The 12,479-nt window shown below is 56.2% G+C and overlaps 1 protein-coding gene across 2 annotated transcripts; it reads right to left on the bottom strand.

Annotated features, from left to right (window-relative positions):
• Positions 1–301: 301 nt before the first annotated feature.
• On the bottom strand, positions 302–11,056 carry PYGM (glycogen phosphorylase, muscle associated). Of its 2 annotated transcripts, XM_036927631.2 has the most exons (20): positions 10,738–11,055; positions 9,603–9,704; positions 9,418–9,496; positions 9,227–9,330; positions 8,704–8,835; positions 7,395–7,506; positions 7,227–7,309; positions 6,665–6,808; positions 6,249–6,341; positions 5,867–6,013; positions 5,551–5,714; positions 5,143–5,257; positions 4,695–4,796; positions 4,217–4,364; positions 3,846–3,904; positions 3,580–3,721; positions 2,940–3,147; positions 1,084–1,218; positions 809–875; positions 302–695 (listed from the first exon to the last, which is right to left on the bottom strand). In XM_036927631.2, the coding sequence occupies exons 1-20, from the start codon at positions 10,978–10,980 to the stop codon at positions 549–551; spliced, it is 2,526 nt and encodes an 841-aa protein (XP_036783526.2). In that variant the 5' UTR covers positions 10,981–11,055; the 3' UTR covers positions 302–548. The 2 variants fall into 2 exon arrangements, 1 of the variants encoding a protein (XP_036783526.2); XR_005033105.2 differs by lacking the exons at positions 302–695; positions 2,940–3,147 and having other exon boundaries at positions 10,738–11,056.
• Positions 11,057–12,479: the final 1,423 nt, after the last annotated feature.

The following is a 12,479-nucleotide window of genomic DNA, read 5'->3' as shown; positions in this document are numbered from 1 at the left end:
TCCCGGAGGCCTCTGCCCAAGTCCCAGCTCCCAACCCCGGTGGGCCCCACCCAGGCGGGAGCCCCGCCCCCGGCCAGCCTGGCAGGCCGCTGACCTAGTATGGACACAGCACGAAGGGAGAGGCGTGGAGGGTGACGCCTGGAAGGGAGCTGGAGAGCCCCGGGTCCCGCCCCCGTGGGCCGCCCCCCCGCCGAGGGGACGCACCTGCAGGGTGCGGGGGTATGGCACCGTGACTGCGCCGCTGCTGTTGTGCAGCCCAGAACTAAAAATATTTCCCAAAAGAGGGAGGAGTAAGGAGGCGCCCAAGGAGAATTAGTTTATTGAGAGTGGGTGCAGTTGGTCAAACCCGTAATAGGAGGGGCAGGGCTCCGGAGGCAGGATGGGAGCAGTGTCCTTAGTCACGCTGGCCACTGAGACCACGACGCTGGGGGAACATCGGGGGTACCAGGAAGAGGCTTAGCAATCTAATTCCAGTACCCCATCCTCTGTATGAGGGGCTGGGGCTCGCCCAAGGGATTGCAAACAGACTCAGGGTCTGCTCTGGAGGCTCAGATCTCATCAGGGGCTGGCAGGCGCTGGCGGGAAGGTTCTACGCCCCAGATCTGCCGGGCGTACTCAGCAATTGTGCGGTCACTGGAGAACTTGCCTGAGGTGGCTATGTTCCGGATCACCATCCGCGTCCACTCTCTTGGGTTCTATAGGCCAGAAAGGAAATTTGGTTCACTCTGCTGGTTGGGGCCCCCACCTTCCGCTTCATCCCAGCCAGGGCCACTGAAGCCCTTCCAACCCCTGGCCCAGGAGCTCTCACCTTATACAGGGCACTGACTTTCTCCTGGCATTTAATGTAGTCTTCATAATCTGCAAAGACTTTAAACCTGGAGGGGAATGGAGAGGCAGGAAGCTCCATGAGGTCAGGGGCCAAGCCCATCCTGTCCCGGTGGAATTCTGGGGGCCAGGAGAGCAATGCTCTTTCCAAAGGAGCCAAGTCACACCAGCCCAGGACCCTTGTCCAGCCTCCCCTCCGCCTGAGTCCCCTGCAGCCCTGCAGCCCTGCCTGCACAGTCCCTTGACTGGCCAGCTCACCGGTCATGGTGCATGAGCATGTTGACAATGTCCTTGAACAGGTCGGGCTGTTTGGGGGAGAAGAAACCACTGCTCAGCTGCTCAATGACCTGCCGAAGCTCAGGAATTCGGTCGTAGTACTCCTGGGCACTGTACCTGAGAATGGGAGAGCCTCAGTCAGCACCCTGGAAAGGGGTTTCTGGCTCCTCCTCCAGAGTATCCCAGAAGTCTCAAGCCCCAGGGTTAAAACCCAGGCCCAGCCAGCTGTTGCCTTCCCTGGAGCTGCCACACCCCTCTGGAGGTCCTTTCCGGAGGCCCTCTCCCTTCTCTGCTCAGCTTCTCATGCCCTACTGTGTGGATGAGGACTCTGAGGCCTGGAGAGGGCAGAAGGGTAACTGTCAGAGCCGAGGCCCCAAACCAAACCCTAGTGCTCCCACACACTGTCTCCTTCAGGAAGGGCTTTCTCACCCTCTATCCCACATCCATCTGTGGCCTCACCTTCAGGCTCCAGGAGGAGCCAACAGGTATATCCTCAGGAGTGTCCTTACACTCAGACTGTCCAACCAAGCTCACGGTTGTGCCACACCCCGTTCTCCTCTGGTGCTGTACTTTCTGGGGCAGCACTTTCAGCCACCTGGACTCAAAACTCTCCCCATGGCCTGTCTCATCTCTTTCCTTCCCCCTCAGAAACAAAGGCTGCCTGCCTGCCCCTGTCTCTAATCCCCAGCCCCAGCACTGGCCCCTCCCTGCACCATGGTGCCAGCCCCCACTGGTTCCCTCCAGCCCAGCTGCCAGCCTGGAGCCAACTGTCCTTCTGGAGCCTACTTCTGAACATGCCAGAACTTACTCAAAACAATTCCCATCTCCTTCTTGTCCAAAGGACCAAGTCTGAACTTTCCCACAGGAGAAATTCCTTTCAGTATTTAAACCCAGCTCTCAGAAGCTGCTGGTGGAGTGTAAGCTGGTACCAACTTTTTGGACAACAATTTGGCAATGTATATCAAGAAAAACTTGTACTTTCTTAACTCAGAAATATCCCCTCCTAATAATTATCTTAAGGAAATAATCAGAGATGTGGACATGGGTGTAAAACGTTGTTCATCACAGTGATATATATACTAACAAACAGGAACTCAACCTTAATGTTGGACCAGACTGAACTGGTTAAATAAGTTATGGCATGTCCATAGGATGGAACCCTATACAAATATTTAAAATATTTTGAAGGCTATTTAATGACATGGAAAATGCCTCATCAATGTTGGTATCAGGATTTGAATTATATATATATATATATATACATTATTCCCAACTTTTAAAAACTACATATACATACACACATATATGTGTAGAACTGTGGCTATAAATCTGGATAATGAGATATGGATGACAGTTACTTTATTCTTTGTGGTTTTGTATTTTTCCAGTTAATGAGCATGGATTGCTTTTATGATAAGACAAAATAATACTTTAAGCTAAAATTTATAAATGTTAACGTCAGGCTCCTCTGAAGAATTGCATTTCTCACCAAAAACACAGTTGTAACTATTGTGTTCATATTTCCCTTTTTGCCATGGCTGCCAGGGAGCTAATAATTTAATTTTACTTCCAATTCCAGAAATAAAATACCTCCTAGGATTAACATAATTTTCTATCCCTTTTCCTTCAGTCCTGTGTTACTTCTTTTGTTTCCCATAACATTAACCTTATTATAAGTTACCTCAGAAGTTTTCCAGCGTCCTGACCACAACTAAGACCTTGTGCAGCCCAGGTCAGCCTTCCCAGGCATGCCTTATTCTCAGTCCTACCCTCCAGTAGCCACACCTTGCTGCCTCCTGCCCATGGACTGTGAACTTTGGAGCCCTTGACGTCCATACCCTTTCTGGTCAAGCTTTTCCACGTCCTCTACCCGCATGCCAAAGATAAAGAAGTTCTCCTCTCCCGCCTCTTCTGCCATCTCCACGTTGGCCCCATCCATGGTGCCAATGGTCAGAGCCCCATTAAGCATGAACTTCATGTTGCCAGTGCCTGAGGCTTCAGTGCCTGCAGTGGAGATCTGTTCGGAGAGGTCGGCAGCCGGGATCACTGTGGGGCAGCAGCAGGGGCCAAGCTCAGCTCCAGGAAGAGCCCCACCCCAGGTGGGGACTGTGGAGTTAGGGCTGGTCCTAGGGTTGGCTGCATTCAGAGTCCCCCCACCAGCCCTTGGTCTTCATCAACTGAGTCTCCCTCACACCGCGCCCCCCACCTCTGATTGATTCTTGCACATCTGGGACATAACCTGGACTGTCCATCCCCACTACACTGTATGATTTGAGGGACATCAACAAGGACCTTCTCCCCTATAATTTCACCCTGTACTGCACAGAACTCTACCATTAGGGAGACAGCCTCATGATTTGAGCATTGTCCTCTCCAGAGTCTTTAAAGTACAATATCCCAGGAAGAGGTGACTAATACCTCTTCCTGAGACTGGACTAATCAGAACCTCCCAGGGTCTCCCTTGGGCATCACCCCCACCTTTCTCAGCCAGAGAGACACGGTAGTTCTCCAGGAAGATCATGCGGAGGCGGTCTCCCACCACGGGGTCATGGTTGACCACATCCCCAATGGCCGTGATAAGTTTGATGATCATCTTGGCCATGTGGTACCCAGGCGCAGCCTGCGGGACACAGCCGCATCAGCTCCACAGCCCAACCCTCAGCCTCCTATTCTGCCACCCAGCCAGGCTGACCTCAAGTAGATATTGAAGGCCCTAAGCTCTGGTCTGTGGCCCAGCTTCTCACCTTCCCTCCAATCATCACAGTTCGAGGCACAACAAACTTACTGGGATCCTGCTTGATGCCTGTGGAGAAACAGAGGGATGGAGTGTGCCAGTTCTCCCTCTGGGCAGGAGCTCCTGACCACACCCACCCAACCAGGGCCCGGGCTGGGAGACAGTAGCCCTGACTTGGGCAATCACTTGCTATCTGACCTCTGATCTGTCACTTCCCCCATTTCGAGCCTCAGTTTTTCCATCTGTGGAATGGGGATAGGTCCATGTCCCAAGAGTTGTCCCAAGATCAAAGGAGATATTGATTAGGAAGTATGTAATATGTAATATGCTGGGAGGTATACAGAAGGGTGAACAGAGACCCAGAGCAGAACCAGCACTCACGGTTATACAGGGTTATGACATGGAGGCAGTTGAGGAGCTGGCGTTTATATTCGTGAATCCGTTTCACCTGGATGTCAAAGAGTGAGTTGGGGTTGATGGGGACTTTGTATTCCTTCTCTAAGTATGCAGAAAACTTTATCTTGTTTTCCTGAAGGCAGGGGAAAGGGGAGAGCTCACCAACAGGCCTCAGCCTCAGGAATTCCTAGAGTCTCATTTCTTTCCCAGGAAGGTAGAGGATAGAAGGCTCATTTGCCACCTTCATCCAGTCCTGCACCAGGGCAGACATTGCTAAGCAATGTCAAAACTCTTGCAGTGAGGTCAGATGATGCTTTCCCACCATGGGCTCCAGGTGACTTGTACCAATGGCCTGAGGTTGCAGGAGAGATGAGCTCTATTGGCCATTCCTGACCCACACCTGGCCCCTCCAGCACTCTCTACTGCAGCCCTGGCAACTGTCTCAGGTCACAGTACTCCTCACCTGCTTCACTTTGGCCACATCCCGGATAAAGGCTTCATCATCCACATAGGAAAGCAGTTTGCGCAGCTGGTCCAAGTCTGAGATGTAGTCCTCACCAATGCGCTGTGGGAAGATGGCTGTCAGTCAGGCCCATGGCTTCCTCTGTCCTCCCTAACAGAGGGGTTCCATTCCAGGTCAGCCACACCCCATCCTCTGTAGACAGCTTCTCCTTGTCCAGCCTCCCGCTAGGGCATCATGGGCACATGTCCATCTCTTCCTCTCCCAACCTTGGCTCTGATGGCTGACCCCACTGGACCCCAGCAGGCCTTCCTCCTGGCTTTTTCCTCAGACAGGCAATGCCCTCAAGGCCTTGGTACCAATCCCTGCTCCCTTCCAGTAGCCCTTCAGATGGAACCTATTGAGCCACCTACAGAACCATACCCAGCTGGTCCTCACTGTGACCTCTCACCTCGGCAATGACCTCTGCCAGCCCAGGGTTACACAGAACCAGCCAGCGCCGAGGGGTGATGCCATTGGTCTTATTCTGGAACTTATATGGCTCCAGCTCGTAGAAGTCCTTGAAGCTGCAGGATAGGGTTGTGGGGGTGTGAGATGAAGGTCCCCTGCCCGGAGCCCTACCTGGTTTCTTGATGAAAGGGGTCTGGGAACGAAGGGGGCTTGCCGTGTGTTAAGAGGGAGTCATCCAGGAACAGGACTGGATGTCCAGGCCATGGCACTTGTAAGAGCTGTGCTTGCTGTGGAAGGGGACTGCTGGGGGTGGCAGGGGCAGGGGTAGTGAGGGCGGCACCTGTGAGCGACTGCAGTTTGGGTGGGTGGGGCCCATCAGGTGGGGTGGGGTCTGGGGGGCAGGTCTCACATGGTCTTCTTAAGGATCTCAGAGTGGATCCAAGCCACGCCGTTGACAGCGTGCGAGCCAGCGATGCACAGGTGGGCCATGTTGATGCGCTTCACTGCACCCTCCTCCACCAGTGACATGCGTCGCAGCCGGTCTACATCTCCAGGGAATGCAGCTGCCACCCGCTGTGCCGCGAGAGCCCAGAGCTCGGACCCGGGGTCGCAGCCCCACACCCCCCGAGTTCTAGCCCTGGCTTTCTCTGCTAGAATCTCAGGGCCTACCTGTATACGCCTTTCGTGCCCACCTCCTACCCCCACCCCATGTGTCGTCCACTCACATTAAGGAAGCGCTGGTTGATCTCATAGATGATCTGGAGGTGCCGGGGCAGCAGTGTCTCAATTAGGTGCACAGGCCAGCGCTCCAGGGCCTCAGGCAGCACCGTGTGGTTCGTGTAGGCACAGGTCCTCACTGTCACATCCCATGCCTGGCAGACAAAATGAGGAGTCAGGACCCCTGGGCCTAAGCCTAGGGCTCTCCACACACGCAGCCAGGAGCGCAGGCCCTGCAGCGGCGGCACCAGGCTTCAGGTCACCCACCCCCTGGGCCTCACACTGCCATGTGTTCTGTGAGGCATCTGCTCACATCTTTCCACTCCCCAGACCAGGAAGGGAACCCTGAGACAGAGGGTCAGGCAGAGGTGGAGGGGTCCGGAAGCCCACCTTGTCCCACTCCAGCTGCTCCAGGTCCAGCAGAATCCTCATCAGCTCAGGGATGGCCAAGGAGGGGTGGGTGTCATTGAGCTGGATGGCCACCTGTTGGGGAGGGGGCACTGGGGTCAGTCTGGGCTGCAAACCAAGGCCATGACCACTGTCCTTTGCCCCTCGAGGGCCCCCTCCAAGGGCCTGCTTCTTGCGCTGAGGTGGGGGCAGAGGCCCTCATGGGGCTGCCCCAGAGGAGGAAGGGGAAGGAAGCCCGGGTTATACGCCTGTTGACCGAGGATCCTGAGCAGGTCACCTCACGCGCACACACAGCCCCCAGCCTCCACGTCCCCATCAATAAAATGGGTGGGGCAGGCTGAGGCTGGAGGTCAGGGGCCATGGCACCCATGTCAGGTGCCACCCCTGGGGCCTGGTACCTTATCCGGGAAGGCATCAAAGCTCGTGCGCACAGGGTCACGGCAGCCGAACTTGGAGGACTTGAAGCGGCGGATGATGTCCTGGAGTGTGGCAGCCACGACAAAGTACTCCTGCTTCAGCCGCAGCTCCTTTCCTTCAAAGAACTAGGGACAGAGCAAAGGAGTGGGGAAGTTAATGTGATGGGGGTGTGGCGTGACTGTGCTGTGGGAGGGGCCAGTATATACTCCCGCCCACACCAGGACTACTGACCGGGAACTGCCCCCACCTCTGGAACCCAAGGGTGTGCTCCCACCAAGAAGTAGTGATGGGGGTAGGGGCAGGAGGGCATCATACAAGGACCAGGAGAATGGAGGAACAGCTCCTCCTAAGTGCCAGACCCTAGCCAGCTGCCCCTAGGACTTGGGCGTCCTCCCACTTAAAGAACTGTGGGGAGAAACAGGACACACAAGGGCCAGCAAGACGCCCTGCATGTGACTAGGGCACCAGCGAGTATCCCTCCCTGTCTCCAGCCCTCTCCCAGGCGCTGGGGTTTCCTGCCCGCCAGCCCAGAGAGTGACGTACGTTGTCGTTGGGGTATAGGACACGAGAGATATTCTCAGCCAGGTTGCGGTCCAGCACAGCCTGGATGTAGCCCCCGACGTTGACTAAGGGACAAAAGAGGACAGGGTCAGGCTTGGGCTGAGCATGGGCCAGGTGGGGGTGCTGCTGACTACCAGTGGCTGGACTCACAGTCCTTGAGGTTGAAGTCATTGGGGGCCTTGGCAGACCACAGGCGCATGGTGTTGACGATGTTGTTGCGGTAGCCAGGCACCGGGGTGTCATAAGGCATGGCCAGCACCACCTGCAGGGACACCAGAGTGGCACCAGGAGCTGGGCATCTGCTGTGTCTGACTCATGGGGACCTGAGAGCTGGAACTCCAGGTCCCGGCACCTCCAACTCCCAACCTCTGGTTCTTGTCCCAACTCTGGGTGACCACGCCCAAAACTTTCAACCTCTGGACCTCATCTACTCAGACCCCAATGTCTCCCCCCAGCCCCCAGCCCTGTCTTGCCCAGCTGTTGAGGAGCCCAGGGGCCAAGGTGGGGCTCAACTGGTGGCCCCTCTGCAGTTAGGGGGATAAGCTGGCCTGCCTGGCTTGAGCACAATCTCAAGAACATTCCAGACTCATGAAATGGCTGGGAGACCCTGTGGCCCAGCTGAAGGGGACACACAAGTCAAGTCGGTCCAAAGGGGTTTATGCCTGACTGACCACAGGGCTAATTAGCAGTGACTAATGCTGCCTCGCCTCCCCCAGTTAGCAGACACAGCAGCAAACGCACTCCCCCAAGGGGCACTGCCCTCCGCCCCCAACACTATGCTGCCCCTGATGGGAGGAGAGAGGAAGCTGCAGCTTGGAGAGGAGAGGGACCGGCCCAGGAGTGCACAGCTAGGCAGGCAGCCAAGCCCCTGCCAGACCTTACTGTGGATGACAGTGGGACAAATGCCCAATTCTGAAAGCCTAGAGATTTCTGAGCAGCCACCTGGAGGCAGATGACCTGCAGCGACAGCAAGAGGACTGACCAAACTGGGACCGGACACCTAGTTGGGCTTGAGGCTCCTTCTAACTTGCTGTTTGACCTTGACCTCTCAAGACTTTACCTTCTGTCCCCCTTTCAGGGCTGTTGCTTTGCTTCCTGTCAAGCCCCAGATCAGATGTCAAGCCACCATTATTACTCTTTTGATGAGTCTTGCAGGGTGGGAAAGAGCCAGGTCAGGCGAGGGCCATTACTGGAGCAGGGCAGTCTCTCTTCTTCCTCCGAGGCTCTGCATTTGCCCTGGCTCCCCTGTGACCCAGTCTCCAGCCTCTCCTGGCACCAGCTGTGTGGCCCTGAGTAAGTCACTTAACCTCTCTGAGCCTCAGTGTCCTCCATTGTAAAACAGCACTGGGTCCAGTGGCCTCCGGCTCTTTCCCTGAATCTCCCTGTTTCTCTAGACGCCTCCTCCTCCCCTTTCCCCTCACCAGGTCCTCCCCCAACTCCCTGGCTTCTTCTCCCTCACCTGTGTGTCCACCCACTTGGCCCCCTGGCTGGTGTGCTCCACTCGGCCATAGAAGTGCACAGGCAGCATGAACTCAGGTCGGGCCTTCTCCCAGGGGTTGCCATAGCGGAGCCAGTCATCAGCCTCTTCCATCTGAGCCCGAGGCAGGCCAGGGAGAAAGGAAAGCAGTGTTAGACTCAGGCTCACCCCACAGCAGGCAGTGGGTAGGGGAGGAGCGGTGCCCTGGTGTGCCCTATTCAGGGTGTAAACTAAGGGCTGTGGTGTGTTGGTGGGGGGCTTAGTCCGTGGGATAGCCAATGGGTATGTGTAACACATGGTATGTGTGCGGGAGTCTGAGAGATTCCCCAGGTGTGGACCACCTGTTCCAGGAGTGGCCAGCTGGCTTTGGGGGGAGGGGGAAGGGGCAGTGATGCTTTCCATCCAGCCGGGGGCTCGTTCTGAATCTATCCAGAGATGGATGACAAAATGGGGGTTCTCTCCGTTATGACTGGGACCCACAAGTTCAAGGCCCAAGGCTGCTCACCTGCCAGCCCCCACAGATCTTCTGGTTAAAAATCCCAAACTCATAGCGGATCCCGTAGCCATAGGCAGCCAGGCCCAGTGTTGCCATGGAGTCCAGAAAGCAGGCTACGGGTTTTCAGGGAAATGGGTGTCAGGGACCAGCACAAAGAAACCCTTCTGCTCACCCCACCTGCTGCCACACTGCCCACTTACCTGCCAGCCGGCCCAGGCCCCCATTGCCCAGCCCTGCGTCCTCCTCAATTTCCTCCAGCTCCTCCATGTCCAGACCCAGCTAGAGTGGGGAGGGTGTGGCAGTGGTCAGGGCCAAGGGCCAGCAGGTAAATCCCACAATCCCTTGGACTTGCCCTACACCCATCCCCCACAGTACACACACATACCTGGTAGGTGGCCTCATCACAGGCATTCTCCAAGGCCAGGTTCACCATAGTGTTTTGTAGGGTCCGTCCCATGTAGAACTCGAGAGACAGGTAGTAGATCCTCTGCCCAGAGAGACAGATGGGTAGGGGATGGGGGCAGGGCTGCGGGCCAATATTCAGCCAGGCCCAGCTGGGCTGCATTTCCCACGCTTCCTTCCCCCTTCTAGGCCCCATTCCTGTCCTGGCCCTGTCTTCTCTCAGACTTTGTGATCCAACAGGTAGGGTTCTGATCCCAGCATTTCCTTTGACTCTGGACTCATGACTTTTCTTCTCTGAGCCTCAGTATCCTCACCTGGAAAATGGGGCTGGCTGTGTCTGCCTCAGGGATTGCGGGTCTCTGGAGAGGTGAGAGCCCTTCCGTGGCACACAAGCCCCTCAGCAGCCCATCAGGGAGTCAGGACACAGAGAGGCACTTCCAAGTGCTCCTCAAGAGGGTAAGGCCAAGGCCCAGAGAAAAAGTCATTTTCTCAAGGTCACAGTCACATTATGACTCACAGCTGGTCAGCCACCTCCTGTCCTTGCAATGCCTGTTGGCCCTCAAACCTCAGCCCCAAGAAGGGTGCAAAGAGGCACCCTGATCCAGGGTGCTGGTGATGCCTGGCCTCCTGGTTTCCTGGGCCCCTCCCTGCTCCACCCGCCCGCCCCTCCCCCACCCCTGCCCAGGAGTGTCAGGTTGCTGACATTTACTGATGACCCCAACAGACACTTGATCCCGCTGCGCCCCACCCGCGGCACAGGCATACCACACACACATTCAATGACACATCCTTCCACTTTGGGGCCAACCCAGGATGAAGGGGTCTTCCTACCAGCAGCCCCTTCCCTCTCTGAGTGGGCCCTGGGCCTGTGCAACCATCCCACCTGACCTGAGCAACCCCAAACTGCTCCCACCCCAGGTTTCTTCCCCTGGGTTGCCCCCATGGCACCCATGGCACCTGGCACCCTGATCCTCCAACCTCAGGAAGGGGCCTGGAGGGACCCTTTATTTTGCTGCAGAAAACCCTGACCTCAGGAAGGGCTGCCGCTTGGTCAAGATCCCCCAGCCCCCCTGGAAGGCACCCCAACCCATTCCCCACATGGGGTCTCCAAGCAGCACCTTGGGGTCCTTCTCATAGTAGTGCTGCTGCGTGCGGATCCAGCGGCCCACCAGGTGGTCACGTACGGTGTGGGCCAGTGCAAAGTAGTAGTCTCTCGGGGTGGCCACATTGCGGTCTTTCACGAGTGTGAAATGTAGGTGCCGGTTGAAGTTCTTCTTCAGCTCGGCCACATTCTCCACACCAGCCAGGCCACGCACGCTGATTTGCTTCCTCTTCTCTTGGTCTGACAGGGGCCGGGACATGGCTGCCGGAGGGTGGGCTGGACTGACTGGTAGAAGGCGGTCTCGGCAGTGCCTCCAGCCAGGGAGTAGAGATCCCCAGCAGCCTGGGGTTTTAAAGCCCAGCTCTGGGCAGCTTGCCCCGCCCCCCACAATGGGAGGGTCTTGGCCTGAGAGCTCAGGGAGCTATTTTGGGGGTGAGGGAAGAGAGAGGGGCAGGAAGCGCAGTGCCTGAGCTCCACACAGCCAGCCCCAGCTCAGCCTGACTCCTCCACAGCCCTGGGCTGACCCACTTCCTCCAGGCCTCACACACTGGGGGCTTCTGTCTTCTGTCCCTGCCTTTTGCAAGGTCACAGACAAGATGAGGCAGGCAGAATGCTGGCTTGAGAGGCCGGAGGCTTAACTGGAGCCTATGGGTCATGACCAACCAAGAAGTTGGTCTGATTTGGGCCCTTCCCTAGGTTATAGATGAAGAGGGTGGAGGTAGATTTTAGGTTCTCATTCGGGGATCCTTGGAGAGGCCAAGGACCTTCCTGTTGAGGCTTGGGCTGCCTGCAACTCATTGTTCATGTCCATGCCCCAGCACTGATTTGACTTTAGGCTGTGTGACTTTAGGCTGGCTGCTTATCTTTTCTGAGCCTTGAATACTTTCATCAAATTTATCCTCTCAAATGAGAATGTCAGGAGGCCCAGACTTAGCAAAACAGTTTGGCTTCTGTTCTAGACATTAACCCAAAGAGACTGCAAACAACAGGCTGGATGACCTCTGGACAAGCTACCGTGGTGGCCCTATACTAGGGGGCTGTTATTAGCTGCATGTGTGTGGGGAGACCCATGTTGTGGCAAAAGGGACCAGGACTCTGCAGGGTGAAGGGCCAGGAGCTGAGGGTCAGGGTGCCTTGAACAGAAGAAACATGGCTAGCAGAGGACACTGGGCAGCAGAGAAGGGGGACCAGGATGCTGGGCTCCAGGGTGTGGTCTTGGGGGTTCTGAGGCAGGGACACTGGCCCCACCCCATCCCCCATGAAGGCTGAGCCTCCCTTAGCTCCCCCTGTTGCTGTCCCTCAAGGAGCTCTGATGTGACCTTTTAAGAGGGACAGTGGTCAGGTTACAGGCCAGCGTTGGTGAGGGACTGCCAGCCTGGAGCAGGGACCCTGGGTACTGTAGTCCTTCAGAGCCCACAGGGGCAGGAGAAATTGAAGCACCCCCACCACCCACTCATACTACTGGCCAACGGTTTTAGGTCTCATGAAGCAGCTGCCAGGGAAGTGATGGAGGCCTTTGCCCACTCTCTTCCCACTTGAGGCCACATAGTGGACAGGTATGTAGTGGGCCAGTTTATAGCTGTGACCTCACCTGCAAAATGGGAACGCCTACACCCTGGGAGTTTTATACCATTGATCTTCATGGCCTGGCAGCTACAGGACCTTCCTGTTGAGGCTTGGGCTGCCCCCAACTCATTGTTCATGTCCATGCCCCAGCACTGATTTGACTTTAGGCTGGCTGCTTTACTTTTCTGAACC

The sequence above is a fragment of the Manis pentadactyla genome, chromosome 9 (genome assembly GCF_030020395.1).
Source record: "Manis pentadactyla isolate mManPen7 chromosome 9, mManPen7.hap1, whole genome shotgun sequence".
Taxonomy (NCBI): domain Eukaryota; kingdom Metazoa; phylum Chordata; class Mammalia; order Pholidota; family Manidae; genus Manis; species Manis pentadactyla.
Note: the sequence above shows the minus strand (reverse complement) of the source record. Positions and strands in the feature narration are given on the sequence as shown.